The sequence below is a fragment of the Polypterus senegalus genome, chromosome 17 (genome assembly GCF_016835505.1).
Source record: "Polypterus senegalus isolate Bchr_013 chromosome 17, ASM1683550v1, whole genome shotgun sequence".
Taxonomy (NCBI): domain Eukaryota; kingdom Metazoa; phylum Chordata; class Cladistia; order Polypteriformes; family Polypteridae; genus Polypterus; species Polypterus senegalus.
Genome location: NC_053170.1, coordinates 18,660,973 through 18,680,047, shown reverse-complemented (window position 1 = coordinate 18,680,047; position 19,075 = coordinate 18,660,973). Strand labels below are relative to the sequence as shown.

Genomic DNA, 19,075 nt, shown 5'->3' with positions numbered 1-19,075 from the left:
TTAGTGAGTGTAAACTCAGCAGTAGATAGTATATTATTAATTACTAACCAGGGGAACCCTGAATATTGTTTTTGCTAAATATGCAAGTATTTTATTTATTATACTTGACAATCATCTGTCCTTTAACACTATATAATAATTTTCCCTACAGCAGACATTTAACACTATCTAAGACCTGATTTTTCTAAATTAAACATTTAGGAAAAATAAGGTGTTATACATAATACATGAAAGTTAATCTTGCAATATATAATTCTCATAAACAAAATAAATATATATTCATTGTGCAAAAAAGTCAGAATAGACGAGACAGGCTTCTCAATTTTCAGTAAAATGTGAGTGGGAACACTGCTGTCAAGTGGAACTGGTGTTAGGAACTGCCAACTCTCAAAACACAAAAGCAGGCTTTAAACAGAAATCTTTACATAGAAACAAAAATCAGCCTGGCCCCAAAGCCAAAAAGCAGGCTCCATGTCCTCTATTGGTCAAAATGGATGAGGAATGAAAATTCAACAGGGAGAGGGGAAACCTTAAAACCACTGGTACAAGTCAAAAGGAAGCTAGAGATCTAGCATTATTTTATAATACATTTTTTTCCAAAGTTTATGAATCATTACTGCTTAAAAAATTAAAGGAACACTTGTTAATCAGAGTATAGAATCAAGTCAATGAAACATTTGGGATATTGATCTGGTCAGTTAAGTAGCAGAAGGGGTTATTAGGAGGCCACTGACATTTTTCCCTCCTCATCTTTCTGACTGTTTTTTCACTAGTCTTTCATTTGGCTACAGTCAGTGTCACTACTGGTAGCATGAGGCCATACCTGGACCCTACAGAGGTTGCACAGGTAGTCCAACTTCTTCAGGCACAGACACGTCAATATGTGCAATTGCCAGGTTTGCTGTGTCTCCCAGTACAGTCTCAAGGGCATGGAGGAGATTCCAGGAGACAGGGAGTTACTCTCGGAGACCTGGACAGGGCTGTAGAAGGTCCTTAACCCATCAGCAGAACCGGTATAGGATGAGCACTGCCAGAGATCTACAAAATAAACTCCAGTAGGCCACTGGTGTGAATGTCTCTGACCAAACAATCAGAAACAGACTTCATGAGGGTGGCCTGAGGGCCTATCATCCTCTAGTGGGCCCTGTCCTCACTGCCCGGCATCGTGGAGCTCGATTGGGATTTGCCATGGAATGCCACAGTTGGAAGGTCCACCACTGGCACCCAGTGCTTTTCACAGATGAGAGCAGGTTCACCCTGAGCACATGTGACAGATGTGAAAGGGTCTGGAGAAGCCATGGAGAACATTATGCTGCCAGTAACATCTTTCAGCATGACCAGTTTGGTGGTGGGTCAGTGATGGTCTGGGGAGGCATGTCCATGGAGGGACGCACAGACCTCTACAGGCTAGGCAACGGCACCTTGACTGCCATTAGGTATCGGGATGAAATCCTTGGACCAATTGTCAGACCCTATGCTGGTGCAGTAGGTCCAGGGTTCCTCCTGGTGCACGACAATGCCCGGCCTCAGGTGGCGAGAGTATGCAGGCAATTCCTGGAGGATGAATGAATTAATACCATTGACTGGCCCCCATGCTCACCTGACCTCAATCCAAAAGAGCACCTCTGGGGGCGACATTATGTTTCGGTCCATCTGACAATGCCAGGTTGCACACTGTCCAGGAGCAAAGTGATGCCCTGGTCCAGATCTGGGACGAGATCCCCCAGGACACCATCCATCATCTCATTAGGAGCATACCCCCCACAAGACGTTGTCAGGCATGTATACAAGCACATGGGGGCCATACAAACTACTGCGTTTGACTTGCTGCAATGAAATTTTGTCAAAATGGACTAGCCTGCCGCATCATTTTTTTCACTTTGATTTTCGGGGTCTCTTTGAATTCAGCCCTCTGTAGGTTGATCATTTTCATTTCCATTAAACAATGTGGCATCCTTTCGTTCCTAACACATTACCCAGTTCATATCAGGATAGATATCCAGCATGTTTTTTCCCATTGAGATCTGATGCATTTTCAAAGTGTTCCTTTAATATTTTTGAGCAGTTTATTATAGTTCAGTATATATACAGTACATAGGTTTGATCACAATCTGATATTCGGCTGGTTACCTATCAGGTAACACATGTGGTTGGTTTAAAAAATGAATAGATTGACAGATGAATAGGATACCTTTCTGATTAAAGCAATTAACACAGTTATGAAAGAATATGATCATGTTTTGAGTACCCACAACATTTTCAAGGATTGACAATGAGACAGTACTTGACAATCAGGAAAATTTGACAACAATAGACCTAATTTAGGATAAGATTAGATATTAGCAGGATTTAAAGTTTAACAGACAAAAATTACATAATTTTTGAATGCATTTGATTTGATACAGAGGCAGAAAATACACTGCCAAAAGATGGATCGACGGCAGGCGACAGGGCCAGAGTAAAAGGACAGGGAAATAAATGTTTCAAGGATAACCCAGCAAGTCTAATCAATTATGAAAACCCAAAATGGTAATCAAAATCAAAGTTGAAACGTTTTTCATCAGAGGTTGAAAACCAGAGAGAACTATGAATAAACGTACATCAAAAGTCTTCTTAGAAACTATCTGGAATCTTGGAGATTTCTTAACATGTGGTGCCAGCTTATAAAGTGTTGTGTGAGTGATGTCACACAGTATGACTTCTGGAAACTGTGCCCCTAACAATGAACCATTACATAGTGGTGATGAAGCCACAAGATGACAGTGCTCATGGTAAACAAAATGGAAACATGGTAAATAAAAAAGAAAAAGTTATTTAAAATTAACATTTATCCAGAAACAATATGCAAATTAAATAATTATACATTTGAATTCTTTGAGGTACAATACCAATAGAAAACTATTTTTGATCAGAATAAAACATTTATTACTGACAGAAAAAATGATCAGAGTTTGCCAAATCATAACAGAGAATATCAGCGGTGCACATTTGTGTTTAAGTGATGCTGAAAGTGGTTAGACTGTGAGAATCATGTCCACAGAAGTTTTTGAAACACAGACTTTGCTTTTTATGCATATCATAGTACTCTCACATATTGTATTCAAATACAGAAATGTGTAACTTGATAAAACCTGGAATGACACCAAGTATTGAAAACCATAAAGATTTCTATAATTAAAAGGTAATGTGAACAGAATCAATAGTAAACCTAATATGCTATGCTAAAATTTCATATGGCCTTGATTTATATGCTGCCTGATCAGAGGCATCTTTAATATTGGCAGGAAGTTGACTAAAAGGTGTGTGAGCCTTTTAGTTAAAGTTTCTGCCTCCTACAGTTATTAAAACTAAAAAGGATGGAGGTCTGGTGACAATGCTGGTATTACTGCTCAGTAGAGACTAGGTTTATGTCTTGTCACTGTTTAGTTTTAATTGGTGTCCCTACATTTTGTCTGCATGAGTGACTATGGCTGAGTGTGAGTGTGCATTGCAGTAGACTGGTATCCTGTCAGGGGACATTTTATACCTTGAGTCCAATGCAACCATGAAGGGCTATGGCTCCCTGCAGTACTAAATTGAATTTTGTGGGCTCAGGAAACAGATGAATGTTTAAAAATATCCATATACCCAAATTCCTTTGGTGCAACAGAACAAACCCAGCATCTCTATGGATGGGAATTCCTGATCTTTGAAGTGGTTGTACTGAATATGGCTGTTCTAATAGCAAACACATGATCCACGTAGTGATATGCCAGCCCTTTAATACATGCTGCTGAGCCTTGGTGAAAAGCATTTCAAATGTTCATAACTCAAGGTTTGCAAAGAAAGATTCCACAATTGCATATTAAAAACATGCTGTTTACTTATACCTGACATGGCCAAATGCTAGCATCTAGAATGACAGCTATAACAACATGTTCATACACAATATGAAACACATTTGGAAAGACATTTCTTGCTTAAAAAGTAATTTCAAAATTAAAGAAATGTTCTTGTTATACTCTAATGTAAATTAACATGTTTTACAATACTAAAATGTGTACAGTACCAGTATTTGAAGAATGCTGCAGAGATAGGCTGTGGGCATCAATGACCTTTTTCTGGATTAAGTAGGTTCAGAAATGAATGGATGGCTATTACTGATCCTGATAATATACTTTAAAAAAAACAACTTTTTCTTACTCTGCCTTCCCAGCAATTGAGAATCTTTGTAATAAATCAATTAGTCTTTTGTTTAAACTAAAGCAATCAGAATGGCTATGTATCACTGAATCTCATTGAGAAAAGATTATTTCTGTGGAAGAGTCATGAGTCATGGTTGTATAGAATATTGTACTATGATTTCCAAAATCAGAATGTAACTACTCATATGTATGCTGATTGATTTTAATTAAGGATTTTTATTTATAATTTTGATGAGTGTTATTGAAAGTGTACATACGTAAAGGAATACTGATTACATTGGATAGATGCTTTCCCATTAATTAAATCTGAAGAGCTACTTGCTCATGTGATAGACAGTATACACACATTTTTATGTTTTACAACTTCTTATTTGAATTGTTAACATACATGATTTCAGCCACAGAAATTATATATACAATAAATAAATAACTCTTGATGGGCTTTTTTTATTATAATACTGCACTTAAAAGTACAAATATGAACCGTACTTTTTGAAAACGATGTAAACGTTAAGGATTATTTTATCGGTTCACAAATACCTCGTTCTACAGGTATGTGTCAGTTATTTACTTTTTCAAAACATGTCTCGTAAATGATTTGATCACCTGTAAATTTACTTTAAACAGAGATATTTTTATTTCCTGCATTGTTCTAAAACGAGAAGCCAACCTTGATTACCAGAAGAGACCACCCGGATAACAAATGGAATTTCCAGAGCTAGTGAGGAAATGACAAACTTGTAATGGATTTTTTTTTTGAAAACGTGGATAAATTAGACTGTCGACCGCACTGCAAACAGCGCCCGCTGTTTCCGGAGATCCAGCCAGGTTTGCGTCACGTCCAATCCCCCATTTTTTTCAATGAGGCCGCTCTCAGACACTCTCTTGTTTTGCTGGAAACCTCACTTTTGCTTGGAGGCGGCTGTCAGTTCACCTTTTCTACTTTGTGTAATGAGGTATCGGTTTCGAACAGTACAGTACAGTTAATTGAATACGACACGCCTCTGACCCTCCCTTCGAAGGCCGGCCTCACACCCCCCTCGCTTTTCTTGCTTTCCTTGTCCTGTCCTATGCAGGAGGTTAACGCCCCCTTTTCCTGAAATCCTTCCCCCCGTCCATGCGTCGTGGCCGCTTTCCTCCTATTTGGAGGAGCGGCCTCTGTTTCTGCTGGCTGCCTGACTAAGTAACGGGACGAAGAATAGAGCAGCAACTAGGGAACCTCTGCCACCTCTGTTATTTTTTCATTGCTCGGCCACCCGATGAATGGAGTAGCTTTCTGCCTGGTGGGAATTCCTCCGTATACAGACTCTCAGGTAAATAACTCTGACGGACTGGGTTCGGCTCGTCTTTGGCTCTGCAGTGCGCTGGGCGGACGGATCTCGTCTCCTAAGCGGATTAAGGCTGTCTTCTGTGGTTTATTTATGTGTGTAGGTTCAGACAGACAGGCTGATGGGCAGACGTTAGGGCCGAGATAGGAAGATAGCCAAATGTGTTGGGATGTTTGTTTTTGATAAGTGATGAGGGGATTTTGCCGTGTAATTCCCAAAAAAGGGAAACTTTTTTCTTGCATTCGACATAGTTTTCTGACAGAGCCCGCCATTGACTATTCCAGCTGTTCATTTGCTGTAATGTACAAGTCCCGGTTTTAGTTGCCAGCGCAGCTTTATGTTTGGGACCGATGGCTGAGATGACTGTTTCACGCTGCTTGGTGCCTGGATGCTTCTAGACAGTTTTAATAGAATCAGCTGGCCCAGCCTCGGCCTCTTTACTAAATGAGAATAGAGGTGAATAAAATACAACCCCCGTTATGTTTAATAGGAATACGTGGACTAAAGTATATCTTTGCAATCGAAGTGAAAACTTTATTATTAAGTATGACTTAATAACATGACCAAAACACTTTGAGGAAGTGGAAGGAAATAATATTAAATTTATACCTTCTTGACAGCTTGATAGCTTTGTAAATGAATTGGTATGAGTTTTTCTCATACTGAAATTTTGTGAGGAATTTGCAAAATTGGTTAATTTTCCTTATTAGCTATGGGTGATATGTTATTAGCCGTCTTCTCATCTTTTAGACTGACATGTTTGAAAAAGAAAACGTAAAGTCTATCCGATTGTCTGTAAAGCATAAGGAATAAACCACTTTTTATATCAAGGCAGTCGAAAATAAACTGTATTTTACTGTTTTTTTCCTTCTGTAGTTCGGGAGCCAAGACCAAATATCAGTTTTATAAGATTGTAATGGAACATGTGAGAAACAAATATTCAACATTTTTACGTAAGCCATATTAAAAATAAATTCTTGTATAGTGACAGTGTTGTGTAGTGCCTAAGCAATCTGATTTGGAAACACTTATGCCTGTAATAGCCAAATGCTTCTTTACTACTAGTATCCAGATGAAGTGCCATTTTTTTTTTACTAACAGTCCCTGGGACTACTTGCATGGTTCAAGTCATGAATGCTGAGCCTATCCTAACTGAAATGGCATCAATGAGGTTGTAGTAATCATCACCAGTTGGTTTTAATTCCTTGCATCGTGTAGATGACATTTTTGTATTTGAGTGTAAGTGGTGTTTCTTTTGTTGACATCTTAAAACACTAATTTTAATTTTCTTGATTATGATTCTTCTGTGCAGAACTAGCATTTGATAAAAAATAGCGTCACAAGTACACGGTACCACCGATAAATTAAAAGCAGTTGCATAAAATCGGTCTAACGAAACTATTTACTGTTAGTATTTAGTATAGAGAAATCTTCAGTATACTATTAAGCACATCTTCATTAGTTTATCAAGAACTTGAAGAAATGGATGGCATATACTCATAAAACTGAAAAACAAAACAAGAGTTTAAAAAAGTAGAAAAAGGTCTCCTAGGTGGTCTAGTTTTCAAATGTTCTTGACCAGTGTAATGCGATAAATAAGGAACAAGTAGTTGTTTGTAAAAGGAATATACCTGTTATTAGTTATCATCATTATCATTAACATTGTTCTTGTTCACATGTCTTCCTGGTGTTGGTGGAAAAGCAGCATATTTTATCAAGACAGCTTTCTTGCATTATCTGAGAAAAAACATTTCTATGTAGGTACTATAGTAGCTCAGTCAGTGACATCATATATAAGACAGGTCAGCAGATTTTAATGGGTCATTTTTGCATGATATTAAGAGAATGGATAGCACTGTACGTTACTTGAATGGAGTGGAAGCCAGCGTGTTAAGTGAGTTGTGGGATCCAGGTAAAGTGTTCCAGTAACAACACTTCTGCTGTGCTTTTTCACATATAAGTGTTATTTATGTGTGAACTGAAAAAAAGGTACTCCACAACAAAACATCCAATCACTGGCAAACCTGAAGGTAGAAGAAACTGTTTGTGAATGAGTCTGAGTCTATTATCACTTGTACAGTATAAAAGAGAAGTACATCAGTGGGGCTAAAATGTATTTCAGCAGGCACTGATTATACTATGTTGTTATGAACAAGAGTTGGGAGCGGATAATCCAATTTGGTTACACATCATTTGGAGAGAAACAAGGAGATGTGGTTGTATTGGGTTAAAGAACAAAAACAGAAGTATTAGGCAACAGAACACAAAATGAATACCTTTTTGATATATCATAGTTGCTACTGATTCATGCTTATGGGTACAAGCAGATTGCTAGTGGTGATGAGATGATGTGAGGTAAGGTTTTTTTTTTTCTTCACTATATGCTGGGTCCCTTGACACAAGAACACCACATTTTCAATGCAGCAATATATCTGGACATCACTGCCCATTAAGTGTATCCCCTTGATGGCAGCAGTTTTTCCATCCGTCAATGAGATTTTTCTGTACAATAATACTACCTGCCACAAGGAGCATCTTGGATTAGTTCGGGAGTATGATAGCACAACAGAGTGATTTTCCCAATTACCAGACTTCCATTCTATTGAACATCTGTGGGATGCTTTGGAATAAAAGATCCACATGAGTAAATGGCACTCCTGTTTTCAAAACTTTGTTGAATTCATATCTGCATGAATGCAGGGTATACTGAGGATAAATGGAAAACCTGCTCATTAATAGTTGGGTGTGTGTTTGGAATGTTTAAGGATTTTTGAGTCATTGTTATGATAGGGTCTACATTAAAACATGTGAATTAACAGATCATTTTACAGTAATCTCATTTGGAAAACATTGATTCTGTGTGACATGAAGGAGGTTACAGTGACTAGAGTTGATACTTTTCAGAAGCTAAATTTACTGCTACAGCAGTTTTTATGCAGCATCATCCAACAAAAATGCACTTACAACCTTTGCTAATAGATAGATAGATACTTTATTAATCCCAAGGGGAAATTCACATAATCCAGCAGCAGCATACTGATACAAAAAACAATATTAAATTAAAGAGTAATAAAAATGCAGGTAAAAACAGACAATAACTTTGAATAATGTTAACGTTTACCACCTCGGGTGGAACTGAAGAGTCGGATAGTGTGGGTGAGGAACGACCTCCTCAGTCTGTCAGTGGAGCAGGACGGTGACAGTCGTCTGTCGCTGAAGCTGCTCCTCTGTATGGAGATGATCCTGTTCAGTGGATGCAGTGGATTCTCCATGATTGACAGGAGCGCCTGTCGCAGTACATGTAGAAAGACATTTTTAATCAGCCTATTTCAGTAATTCAGATGTATTTACAGTGTGATTTACTTCAGTTTCTAATGTAATGAGACTTCTGTTGTCATGTATAAATGGTAAACTTCTGTCTGACCAACTTTGCATTGCAACCTTTGCTTTGTGGTATGAAGCTTGACATAGGAAGAGTATGAGACACAAAGTTCTTATTAGGTATTGTTGGTTAGATCATCTAATGCTGCTATTGATGATCTAAAATACTTTAAAAAAGAGATTTTTATGCCATTAACTATTTTTGACATTAATCTAGCATTTCAGTTATTGTAAATGTACATTTTTAGCTGCACAAGAACAATTGCCGTAGCAGTTACAATTTTTTAGTTCAATAAAATGACTCACCTTTTCATATAAACACTAAGCTTTTAACATGGTGTGAGATACCTCATAGCTTGTTATTCTTTTTTGAATGATGAGGGGGTTGTATTTTGATATCTAGTTACTATTTTTTTCAGTACTCTGCCTTGATTATAGAGATTGAGTTAATTTGTGTTTAGGGCACAGTTGTGCTGAACATTCCAAGTCTATAAAATGTTGATTGACCACAGTCTCATTGATGTCACCTAAGCTACACTTTGGAGTAAACTGCTTGAAACACAGTTCAGTTCTGACATCCTAGAGGTTTGAGGCAAATGACAATAACTTTTTGGATTACTTAAGATCCGCTTATCATTGATTTTCAACTTGACTGTGTGAGGAAAACCATGTCCTGTAAGCCATAACTCCTGCTGGCAGCTGTATGTATGTATGTACAAGTTTATTTATTCTAAATTTCCTAGCTTGGTTTGGTTTATTAACAACAACACCATTGCCCTTAATGCTTTTAATGAAAATAAACTAATGCTTTTTATATGTCTTTTTGTCCCTAAAGCAGTAAACCAAGAGTGAAAGGCTTTTTTTTTATGATGTAATTTATTTAATGCTAGTTTAAAAAGCAAATTATTTTTTAAGACAAAATTATATAATCTATGACCCCTTAAGTAATCAGTATTATTCTGTTTTTAACCAGTAAATGGAAGTTAAAAAGTCTTTCTTTTACTGTAGATAAACTTACATAATTAAGTTAAGAATAATATTTGCTATAGTTTGTGCAATATTCTTCTTTCATGAGCTCTTGTCATTATTTTTTTGTTTTAAGTAAGAATGACTGCAGTGGGCTGGCACCCTGCCCAGGGTTTGTTTCCTGCTTTGCACCCTATGTTGGCTGGTGTTGGTTCCAGCAGACCCCCGTGACCCTGTAGTTAGGATATAGCGAGTTGGAAAATGGATGGATAGATGGATGGAAGTAAGGATTGAGTTCTCAACCCCTAAATGTGTATCATATAAAATACTATAGATGTGTAAACCCTGATATGATGATACAAAGTCCAAATGCCTATTTTTTATCTGATTTTCTGTCTTATACCTAAATCATGTAAAATTGTTTTCACGTTTAAAACTGAAAATTAGATTGCAAATTAATTGGATTTTTTTGGGAGGATGCTGCAGTAAGTGCAATAAAGGTACAGCATAAGGTGCATTTCTCGTTACTTCCAGTTTAGTATATACAGTACAGTTTCTTGAACTGGGAAAGTTCAAGTACTGTTTATAACACTGTTAGGTATGTATTGCTAAAGCTTAGTTTTGGTAGATGGCACCTAAATGTTAGTATTCAGCTATGTCATTGCCTCAAGTACATCTGTGATTTGTTATGGATAAATTGTATACTGTAATAGCAGCAGAACACAGTTTTTCGTGCACAATGTGTATGCTTAACATATTAAAAAAACAAAGTTGTACAAGTATATTTAAGAAAGCATACCGTTTGGAGCATTTTATCATTTACCAACCCCCATCCCCAATGTGCTTCTCAGTGATATGAGTTTAGGGAATGAATGAGGGTGGTAATTTGTGTTTAAACACAGAAAACGTTTCACAGTTTCTAAGATTTTTGACAGTAGATGGCTGTGGAACTACATACAATAAACTCCTGATTCAAGCAACACACATTAGCAAAGTTTGGATGCAACAGAAAAATCTTAAGGCTTAGTGTTGTGATATCAACTAAAAAGAATACCTTCAGTTTTGTGATATTAATTAACAAGACGCTGTTGATGAGGCCACAATGCATACTTTCTTGAACAGAATCTAATTGAATTCACTGAAATGCCCAAAATCTCAGCACTCTGTTGAATTGTTTAAAACTTTTATTTTTGTGAGTAGGAAAAAGTCAATGCTGCTACTATATCTGGGCCCAGTCATTGTCTTTGTGGAGTTTACATGTTGTCGCCATGTCTGTACTGGAGTATTCCAGGCTACTTTACGCATGTGTCTGTTACGTTAGTTGAACATTATCAGTTGGCCTGGTGTTAGTAGGTGTGAGTTTGTGTCTAACTGAGCACTGTGGTGGCTCATCAAGGTTGGTTCCTGATTTCTTTTGCCCAGTAAAATATGTAGATGCAAAATATGTAGATGCAAGCGTTCCTGGAGAAAGGAGGTTGTATGCATTCAGTCTCCTATGCAGAATGCTGTACATATTACACATGCCTGCAGCTGTAATTTTTCATGGTTGAACTAGTACAGTAACCCATCATTTGCACAATCTAACAAGGGTAGGTACAGTATATGTATGCATGGGGTGAAGGTTAAATAACCCCTTAAGATTTTGGGAAGAATTGTTTTGAATTTATCAAAAGAGGAAACACACAATATCACAATCAAGGATGAATTGTTTTTAAAGTGGCACATATGCTGCTTTGCAAAATTATGAGAGGCAGTCATTTGTATAGTAACTCTTGGAACTGAATTTCAGGCTGATACCTTGTGGTCTGTGCGCTTTGTGTGGACCACCTATCTTTTACTCCGATGTGAGCGCCTTGTCACGTGTACCTTGAAAAATGTAAACGGAAAAAAAAAACCACTTCTGTGCAAGATACCGAACCTCAGTGCTCCCTTTGTTTCTGAAATGCTTTCCATTTGCTAAAATGAATACTTAATAAATGCCAGTCAATAGCTGAGATTTTGGGGCATTTGAACGGGACGTCCAGAATTCTCTGTGATTCAGAGGACTATATTGTGCCAGTCACTTGAGCTGAAGCCCATTATTGATTAATGTCTAGTTTAAAACCCTGAAAGAGAAGATTTTGTTCATTACATCCAAGGGCTGTTAAACCAAGGTGGATTGAATCGAGGTTTTACTGTGAAGGGTTTTAGGAGTAGTATTACACTGTTCTTTCTTGTTTATAAAAATAAGGATTTTATCTGTTATGACACCAGAAACTCATTTAAAATGTTCATGCAGACATTCATTATTATACTTTTTATGCAAATGTACCGCCTGTAGTAAAAATAAATTTAAAGTGAAGCATTTACCAGCAAGATATATGCTAAAATATTACATAGAGGTGACAGATAAAAATGTCCCTCTCAGATGGATGCTAAATGAACAGAAGTCAAAGACTTGTTGTGAAAAATAGTTGTTTAGGTTATTGATTTCATCTTCGCAATTGAGTGCTTATTTAAAGGTACAAATATACATGTGCAAGAGAATGTTTTAAATATTTCTTTGAATGCTTTTAACATTTCAATTAATTTCTTTTATGCAATACTGTAGACTTTCTCCTTAAATGAAGTGCATCACCATGTGTTTTGTTTTGTTCTATTGAAGTATGTGCCTTAAATACAGTACAATGCATTTTGCCACATTACAAATGAACTTTTTTAGTCCTAGGACTGTGCCTTTTCTACTACATCATAAGATGTTGTTGCTTTATTTTTGTTTGTGACAAGGAAAGGTAATTACCATTTATACCCTCAGGTTTCGTGGTAGAGTGTGAGCAGTGAACTGATAATTATTAACACAGTGATCGCACAGCTGCATTGCAGTAAGGATATTGTGGGTTTGCTTCCTGGGTCCTCCCTATGTGGAGAACGCTTTGAGTAGTAAGAAAAGTGCTATATAAATGTAAAGAATTATTATTATTAAAAATATTTATATTACATTAATGGCAATTCAGTGGATATTGCTGACACCAATCATTTCAAATGTTATACATAGAATAATAATTCTATTAACAGATTTCTTCATTGGCTAAGGAACATCTGCAGCTGGACCGTTTAATTGGTAGACCCCATTTTGTGTCATTTGGCAGCATCACTATCTCCACTCTGTTCCTTGCTGTAGGCACCTTACAAGATATTGTGCTGAGTGCTCTTCTTCAGCTACGACTTTGGGACCAAGCACATCTCTAACATCATTATATTTGCTATTGATATGACTGTTGAAACCCTGGGTACCAATACAGGTGAGGTGACAATCATAGAAGAGATCTGAATTCTGATACTGTATTGTGGCACCAGAACCACAGTCTTTTCCATAATATTAACAAATCCAAGGAGCTTATCATAGACTTAAAGAAGCAGAGCACACTCACACATACATTGGAGGATATGCTGTGGATAGGGTCAGCAACTTTAAGTTCATTGGAGTTACCTTCACTGACATCCTAAAAGTGGTCCTAAAATATCTCAGATTTATTCAAGAATGCTTATCAATGTCCTTTCTTGCTCAGATGTTTATGAATTCCCAGATGCATTCATGTATAGTCTCCAGCTCCTGTTGGAGCACAAGGGAGTCCATACTCACTAGTTGCATTACATACTGGTATTGCACCTGCTCAGCTACTTCTACAAAGGGCAGTGAATTTGGCAGACCTATTACTTTTTTAAACTTTTTTTCTTGTTCAGGACAATATGCTTTTTTATTAGTAGATTCAGAGACAATTTTTTGTCTCATACTGACAAATTATTGTGTGTAGCACCTTATCTATTTAAATTGAATTCAAGATATGATAGTGTATTTATTTATTTTTTGTCTTTTGTTAGTATATTGTTACTTTAACTAGTCTATGGGAAACATGCAAGTAAGAATTTAATTGCAGTATGTGTACGGGATGATAAACTTGAACTCAGAACTTGAAAGTGCTAATTATGTATGCCTTAGTTTGTATATGCATTGTGTTTTAAGTGATATTATGCAAGTGGCTGCAGAACTTGTGAAAACCTCCCAAGACTCAATCATTGACCCATTAGATCATTTAGCCAGAATGATCATGAGTGAAAAGAAAAGTAAATGTGATGTCATACATACAGTAGACGAACAAATAATATCATAATGCATATTTTGGTGCAAAAACAAAATATTGTTGAATTCATTTTTTAAATTTCCTTGATAGTGGTGAAACATCACACAAATATACCAGCATGTCACCTGTCAGGACTTTATAAGTGCATTGACAATTCCTTGCAGATTCATCAGGATATGTATTATATTAAGGTGACCTATTTTGTTGAAATAAAAGTAATATATAGTATTATTATTTTTCATTTTATGTTTGAATGATGCTTCACAATTCAAATCTAAACCAAATCACTTTGTGGGGTTTGTGAATGTTTACTGTGTCCATTCTGGGTTTTTCTCACAGATGTCTCTTGTTTTCCTAATGCATTCCAAAAATATGAATTTTAAATTAATTGTTGACTTTGTCAAGAGGTTTACTTACCTTGGCAGTGACATTCATGTCTCTGGTGACTCTTCCTATGAAGTCAGTAGACGGATTGAGAGAGCATGGGGGGACATGAGGTCGCTGGAAAGGGGTGTGTGCCACTCCCGATATCTATGCAAAAGGACGAAGGTCCAGGTCTTTAGAGTCCTGATGCTTACTGTCTTGCTATATGGTTGCGAGGCATGGACGCTATCCAGTGACCTGAGACGAAGACTGGACTTTTTTGGTACTGTGTCTCTTTGGAGAATCCTTGGGTACCATTGGTTTGACTTTGTGTTGAATGAGCAGTTGCTCATGGAGTCCCGAGTGAGGCACATTACCTGCATTGTGAGGGAGTGTCAGTTATGGCACTACGACCATGTGGCATGTTTCCCCGAGGGTGATCCAGCTCACAGAGTTCTCATTGTTGGGGACCCGAGTGGCTGGACCAGGCCAAGGGGTTGCCCACGTAACACCTGGCTACGGCAGACAGAGGGACATTTCTGGAGGGTTGGACTGGACCGCGTGTCTGCCTGGGGTGTTGCCAACCAGGATCCCATGTTGTTTTGTCGTGTAGTGGGTGTGGCAACGCACTATACCATTGCATGCTCCCCAACTTGACTTGACTTGTTGACTGAATTGAGCATGTGTCATTTAGTGTGCTCTACAGTGGACTAGCACTATGCAGGGTGGATTACAGTGCTGCTCATACAGACAACAGCTCCCTTTTAATTTGAATTGGAATAAGCAGATCTGAAAATTAATGTTTGGAAGGTTTAATGACAAAATGTTGCTTTATTTCATTTTTAGATATATTGCAATTGGCACACCTGCATGTCCTAAATCATTCAGTAGAATATTCTTTATTCACCAAAAATAAATGTGCTAAATGTGCTCACCCAGGCAATGTGATACATTTGTTTAGACTACAATTCTGTTCCATCTATTCCTTTTATGCTTTTATGTAGAAATGCAGGTTTCAAGATGTTCTGCTTGTTTACAAAGTAGCTTTTAGCTTGGATATGTGATGAACTGCAGCTGTATAAATTGTAGATGTATCCTTATATGTTGCACTGAACCCTTGAATTCTCTATCTGCAAATACAAGTTGTACGCCAGTTATCTCCATATGATATAACTTTCTGTCTCTTAACATGTTCCAGCGTAGTTTTGGCCTTTTATTTTTCAGTAATCTTCTTTGGAATGGTGATTTTATTTACTGTATATGCACGTCTTTGTAGACTGATACAAGTTGACATCTGTATCTAGATCAAACTGACATTGCAGCCTGGTTTGTATTCCACTTCTGCCATCTAGTATCCTACACCTACTCCTGCAGTGCTTGTTGATCTCATTAATTTTGTAAATATACTCTATATCACTTTTGTTTTCATGTCAACAGAATAACATCTTTCTCTTAGCTTTGCATACTTGCCAAATGATTCTTTGCTACATTAAATTCAAAACAATTTCTGGCTTATGTAACAATTATGTACTGTTCTAACATTACTACATTGTCCTTGTACAGATTCATATATGACTATTCGGAAGATATCCAGTTTTACTTTTACAGGAGCATTATCTTTAAGTAAGGAACTAACACTGGCCCAGGTGGCCAGTAAGTGGGTTCATATCTTATAATCTCGTGAATTAAGTATCATTGAACTGTTCAACATTTAAGTATCACATACAATTCAGTAGATTCACATTTTCTATGAGACTTACTAACAACAATTAATAACAGAATGTTCAAGGGACTTGCATTGTTCTTTTCAATCTTATGTGCATTCCCAAATTTTTGGTCATTAGGTTTTTAGTGATACGGTTTTTCTGTTATCAAGGTTTTATAATTCTAACTTTCCAAAATTTGTATGATAGGGTTGAAGTTTCATTATGTCTTCAATGCATTCTGACAGTTATGAAATCTGTTACCAGGAAGTACTCATCTTGTAAAATTACAGTAAAAAGAAAACATACAGTAATGATCTCTTCTGTACTGAATGAAGGTAACTATTAATTTTGCATATATTTAATTCATGTCTTGGGATTGATGCCATATGTAACTTCAACAAAATATGTAACATAAATAAACAAAGTAGAAAGGGTGTGAAACCCCACCATACTTCATGTTGCATCATTTCACACTTGTTAATCAACATCAAGCAATTGATCAGTGCCTATACACAAAGCAGGTTTGATTAAAAATTATTTTATTTATATAGATTATAAATTAAGAAAGAAGTTAAAAAGGTAATGTACAAAGGGGGCAATATTTATTTGTATTTGTATCCCTTAAAGGTTCCCAGGTGCTAGTTATATGCAGCAGCTCCATAACACAGCTTTGCGTCCACAAAGATGTATAACAGCATGGGACAGACTGAGTCATGTGCTATGTCATATTTACTCCAATTAAATGTTTTATGGAGAAGAATTTTTCATATTTGTCTTTCCTGAGCACAAAGTCATATCAGACTTACTTACAATGTAACAAAAAATACTATATTGTAAGGTTAATGTCAGATGTAAAATTTCATGTAACTGCACTTTTTAAGGAAACATTTGTAGAACAATTGGGATTTTATTAATTCATATGCATATTTTCTTCAGTAACTATTGAAATTTGGAGCTGTTTCAATTATACTCTTAACCTTTTGCTGACATCCTTAACTGATATTCTTTTTTACCTTCTGTTGAATGAATATGTAGTTACAAAGACAAACCTGATCTGTGTAGGCGGAATCAAGGGACACTAAAGCCTTGTATTTGTTAATAGTCCTTAAAGAAAAAATCACTTCAGACTTCCTTTTTTTTCTTTTACACGTCTTCCTATAAATAACAATACTGTTTCTGTTTGGAGTGTTTTCTTCATTTGAAAGTCACAGGTTGACTGTCATTTTATGGAGGCAGGTATTTATTCAGAAATCATTTAAACAACTATTACTACAAACATACTAAAGTGTTTTGGTGACTAAGATCATTATGTCTAAACAATGGGACTGTATTCTTGTTTGGTCAAAGTATGTAGTTTTGCTCCTTTTTTCTTTTAAAAAATATTGCTCACGTTGATATCCCTTTTATGAATTCAAATGGTAAAAATAAAAATAAATCCTCATTCTGCTTTGCGATATGTGACCTAATTAGATCAGGCAGACTCTTTTGCAAGGCAGTTTGTATAATTTAACATTGTACTACTTTTTAGGGTCTGTTATGGAAAGAAAATTATCTCTGTTTCTCCTTTGAGAATTAGCTTTTTTAATGCATGTCCATGCAAGTAAACTCCCTTTTTCTTATCTGTATACTGTAAGTACTCAACTGATTACTGATCCCGATAGACTGCCTTGTGCAGGATAAACAGAATTATCTCAAGAGCTCATGAGGGAAGTGTATGTCTTGCCTGTTTGGATCCAAATCACTCCCTTTAATGGCAGATGCAGTGAGTTTCTGTGTCTTTCTGTTGCTGAGCTGCTTTTGCTAATTTGCGATATCGACCATCTTAACAGTTTTAACCTCTTAGTACAATTAAAGAGTGTTTGTTCAATTACTGTATTTCCAGAACACAATATTAATTCTTGTGCTTGGATTGCATGGTTAAGATTTATCATAGGTCCCCTGAAATTTCATATTTTTTTTGTAAAAGAGACTTTTCTTTGTTACAGTGGTTTCAATGTGAGACACAGAGAGAAAAAAAAAACACATTAGAGATTAATCAAGAAAATATCATTTGTTTTATTGCCTGTATGAAAGGAGTAACGTAGTTATTTTTTTACTTTTGTCTATTAGTAGTGCTTTCAATTTTTTTTTTAAGTTTCAAAAAAGAAAAAAGAACATATATGCTCTGCTAAGTGAAGCAGTTAGAATAACTTGTTGAATTTTCTTTAGAGGTGTAAAATATTTAATATATTCATTTAGTTTTTAATTTTTTGTGTCTATCTGATCCTAATTTTGTTCCCCACATAATTCTATGACAACCCTTTTGTTTGTTTTTTGTGATTATTTGTTACTGTTGAACTGTTTTTTGGCTGATTTAAATATGCATCAATCTATGGAGCTATGATGTGGCAGCATTAACCACTTTGCCACCTTGCTATATGGTATTAACTATCTGAGATTAATAATATTTAATTAGTGTCATGGAATGCCAGATTGTCTGAATTTATGATCGACTTACATGGGAAAAATGACCAGTATGATCGTTTCACATAGGGAAACTAGTGCAATAGTTACATTTCCGTAAGTCCTCCATTGGTACTAGTTGCTTGCATTTAGCTAAGTGATTTCTTAAGTTGACGTTTACTATAAATTCTGATGTTGATGGTTTAGTTGACTTTAGACATGTGAAGCCACTTTTAGAAAATATTACAGTATTGTTAGAATATACACATGATTGACATACTGTAAATGAGGTCACAATGATAGAATGTATTGCCTTTAGGTTATAAATGAGTATATAGTGATTATACAAATATAAATAATTAAGTAAACACAAACGGAACGTCACTTCCACATTATTAGCTTTTATATGCCAAAATTTCCTTACATTGTTCCTGTGGTAATCAATTTGTCTTAATGTATTCATATTAACTGAGGGCTGAACCTCTGATTAAATAGGCTGCCTATTTGTCTGTTCTTATGCTAGGTATGCCATTTGTTAGTCTTGTATATTTTGCTTTCTCAAACAATTAAAAGTGCTTTGTTTA

At 36.2% G+C, this 19,075-nt stretch overlaps 1 protein-coding gene across 2 annotated transcripts in view; it reads left to right on the top strand.

The window, feature by feature from the left end:
• Positions 1-19,075, top strand: part of arhgap23b (Rho GTPase activating protein 23b) — a 146,722-nt gene that overhangs the window by 21,541 nt on the left and 106,106 nt on the right. The window contains exon 1 of one of the 2 annotated variants that reach the window (XM_039739273.1): positions 5,312-5,497. The exons of the other annotated variant lie outside the window; for it this stretch is intronic. Coding sequence (XP_039595207.1) covers positions 5,444-5,497 — 54 coding nt within the window. The 5' untranslated portion in view covers positions 5,312-5,443. Of the gene's footprint in view, positions 1-5,311; positions 5,498-19,075 lie in introns of those variants that run through there. 2 annotated transcript variants of the gene reach the window in all.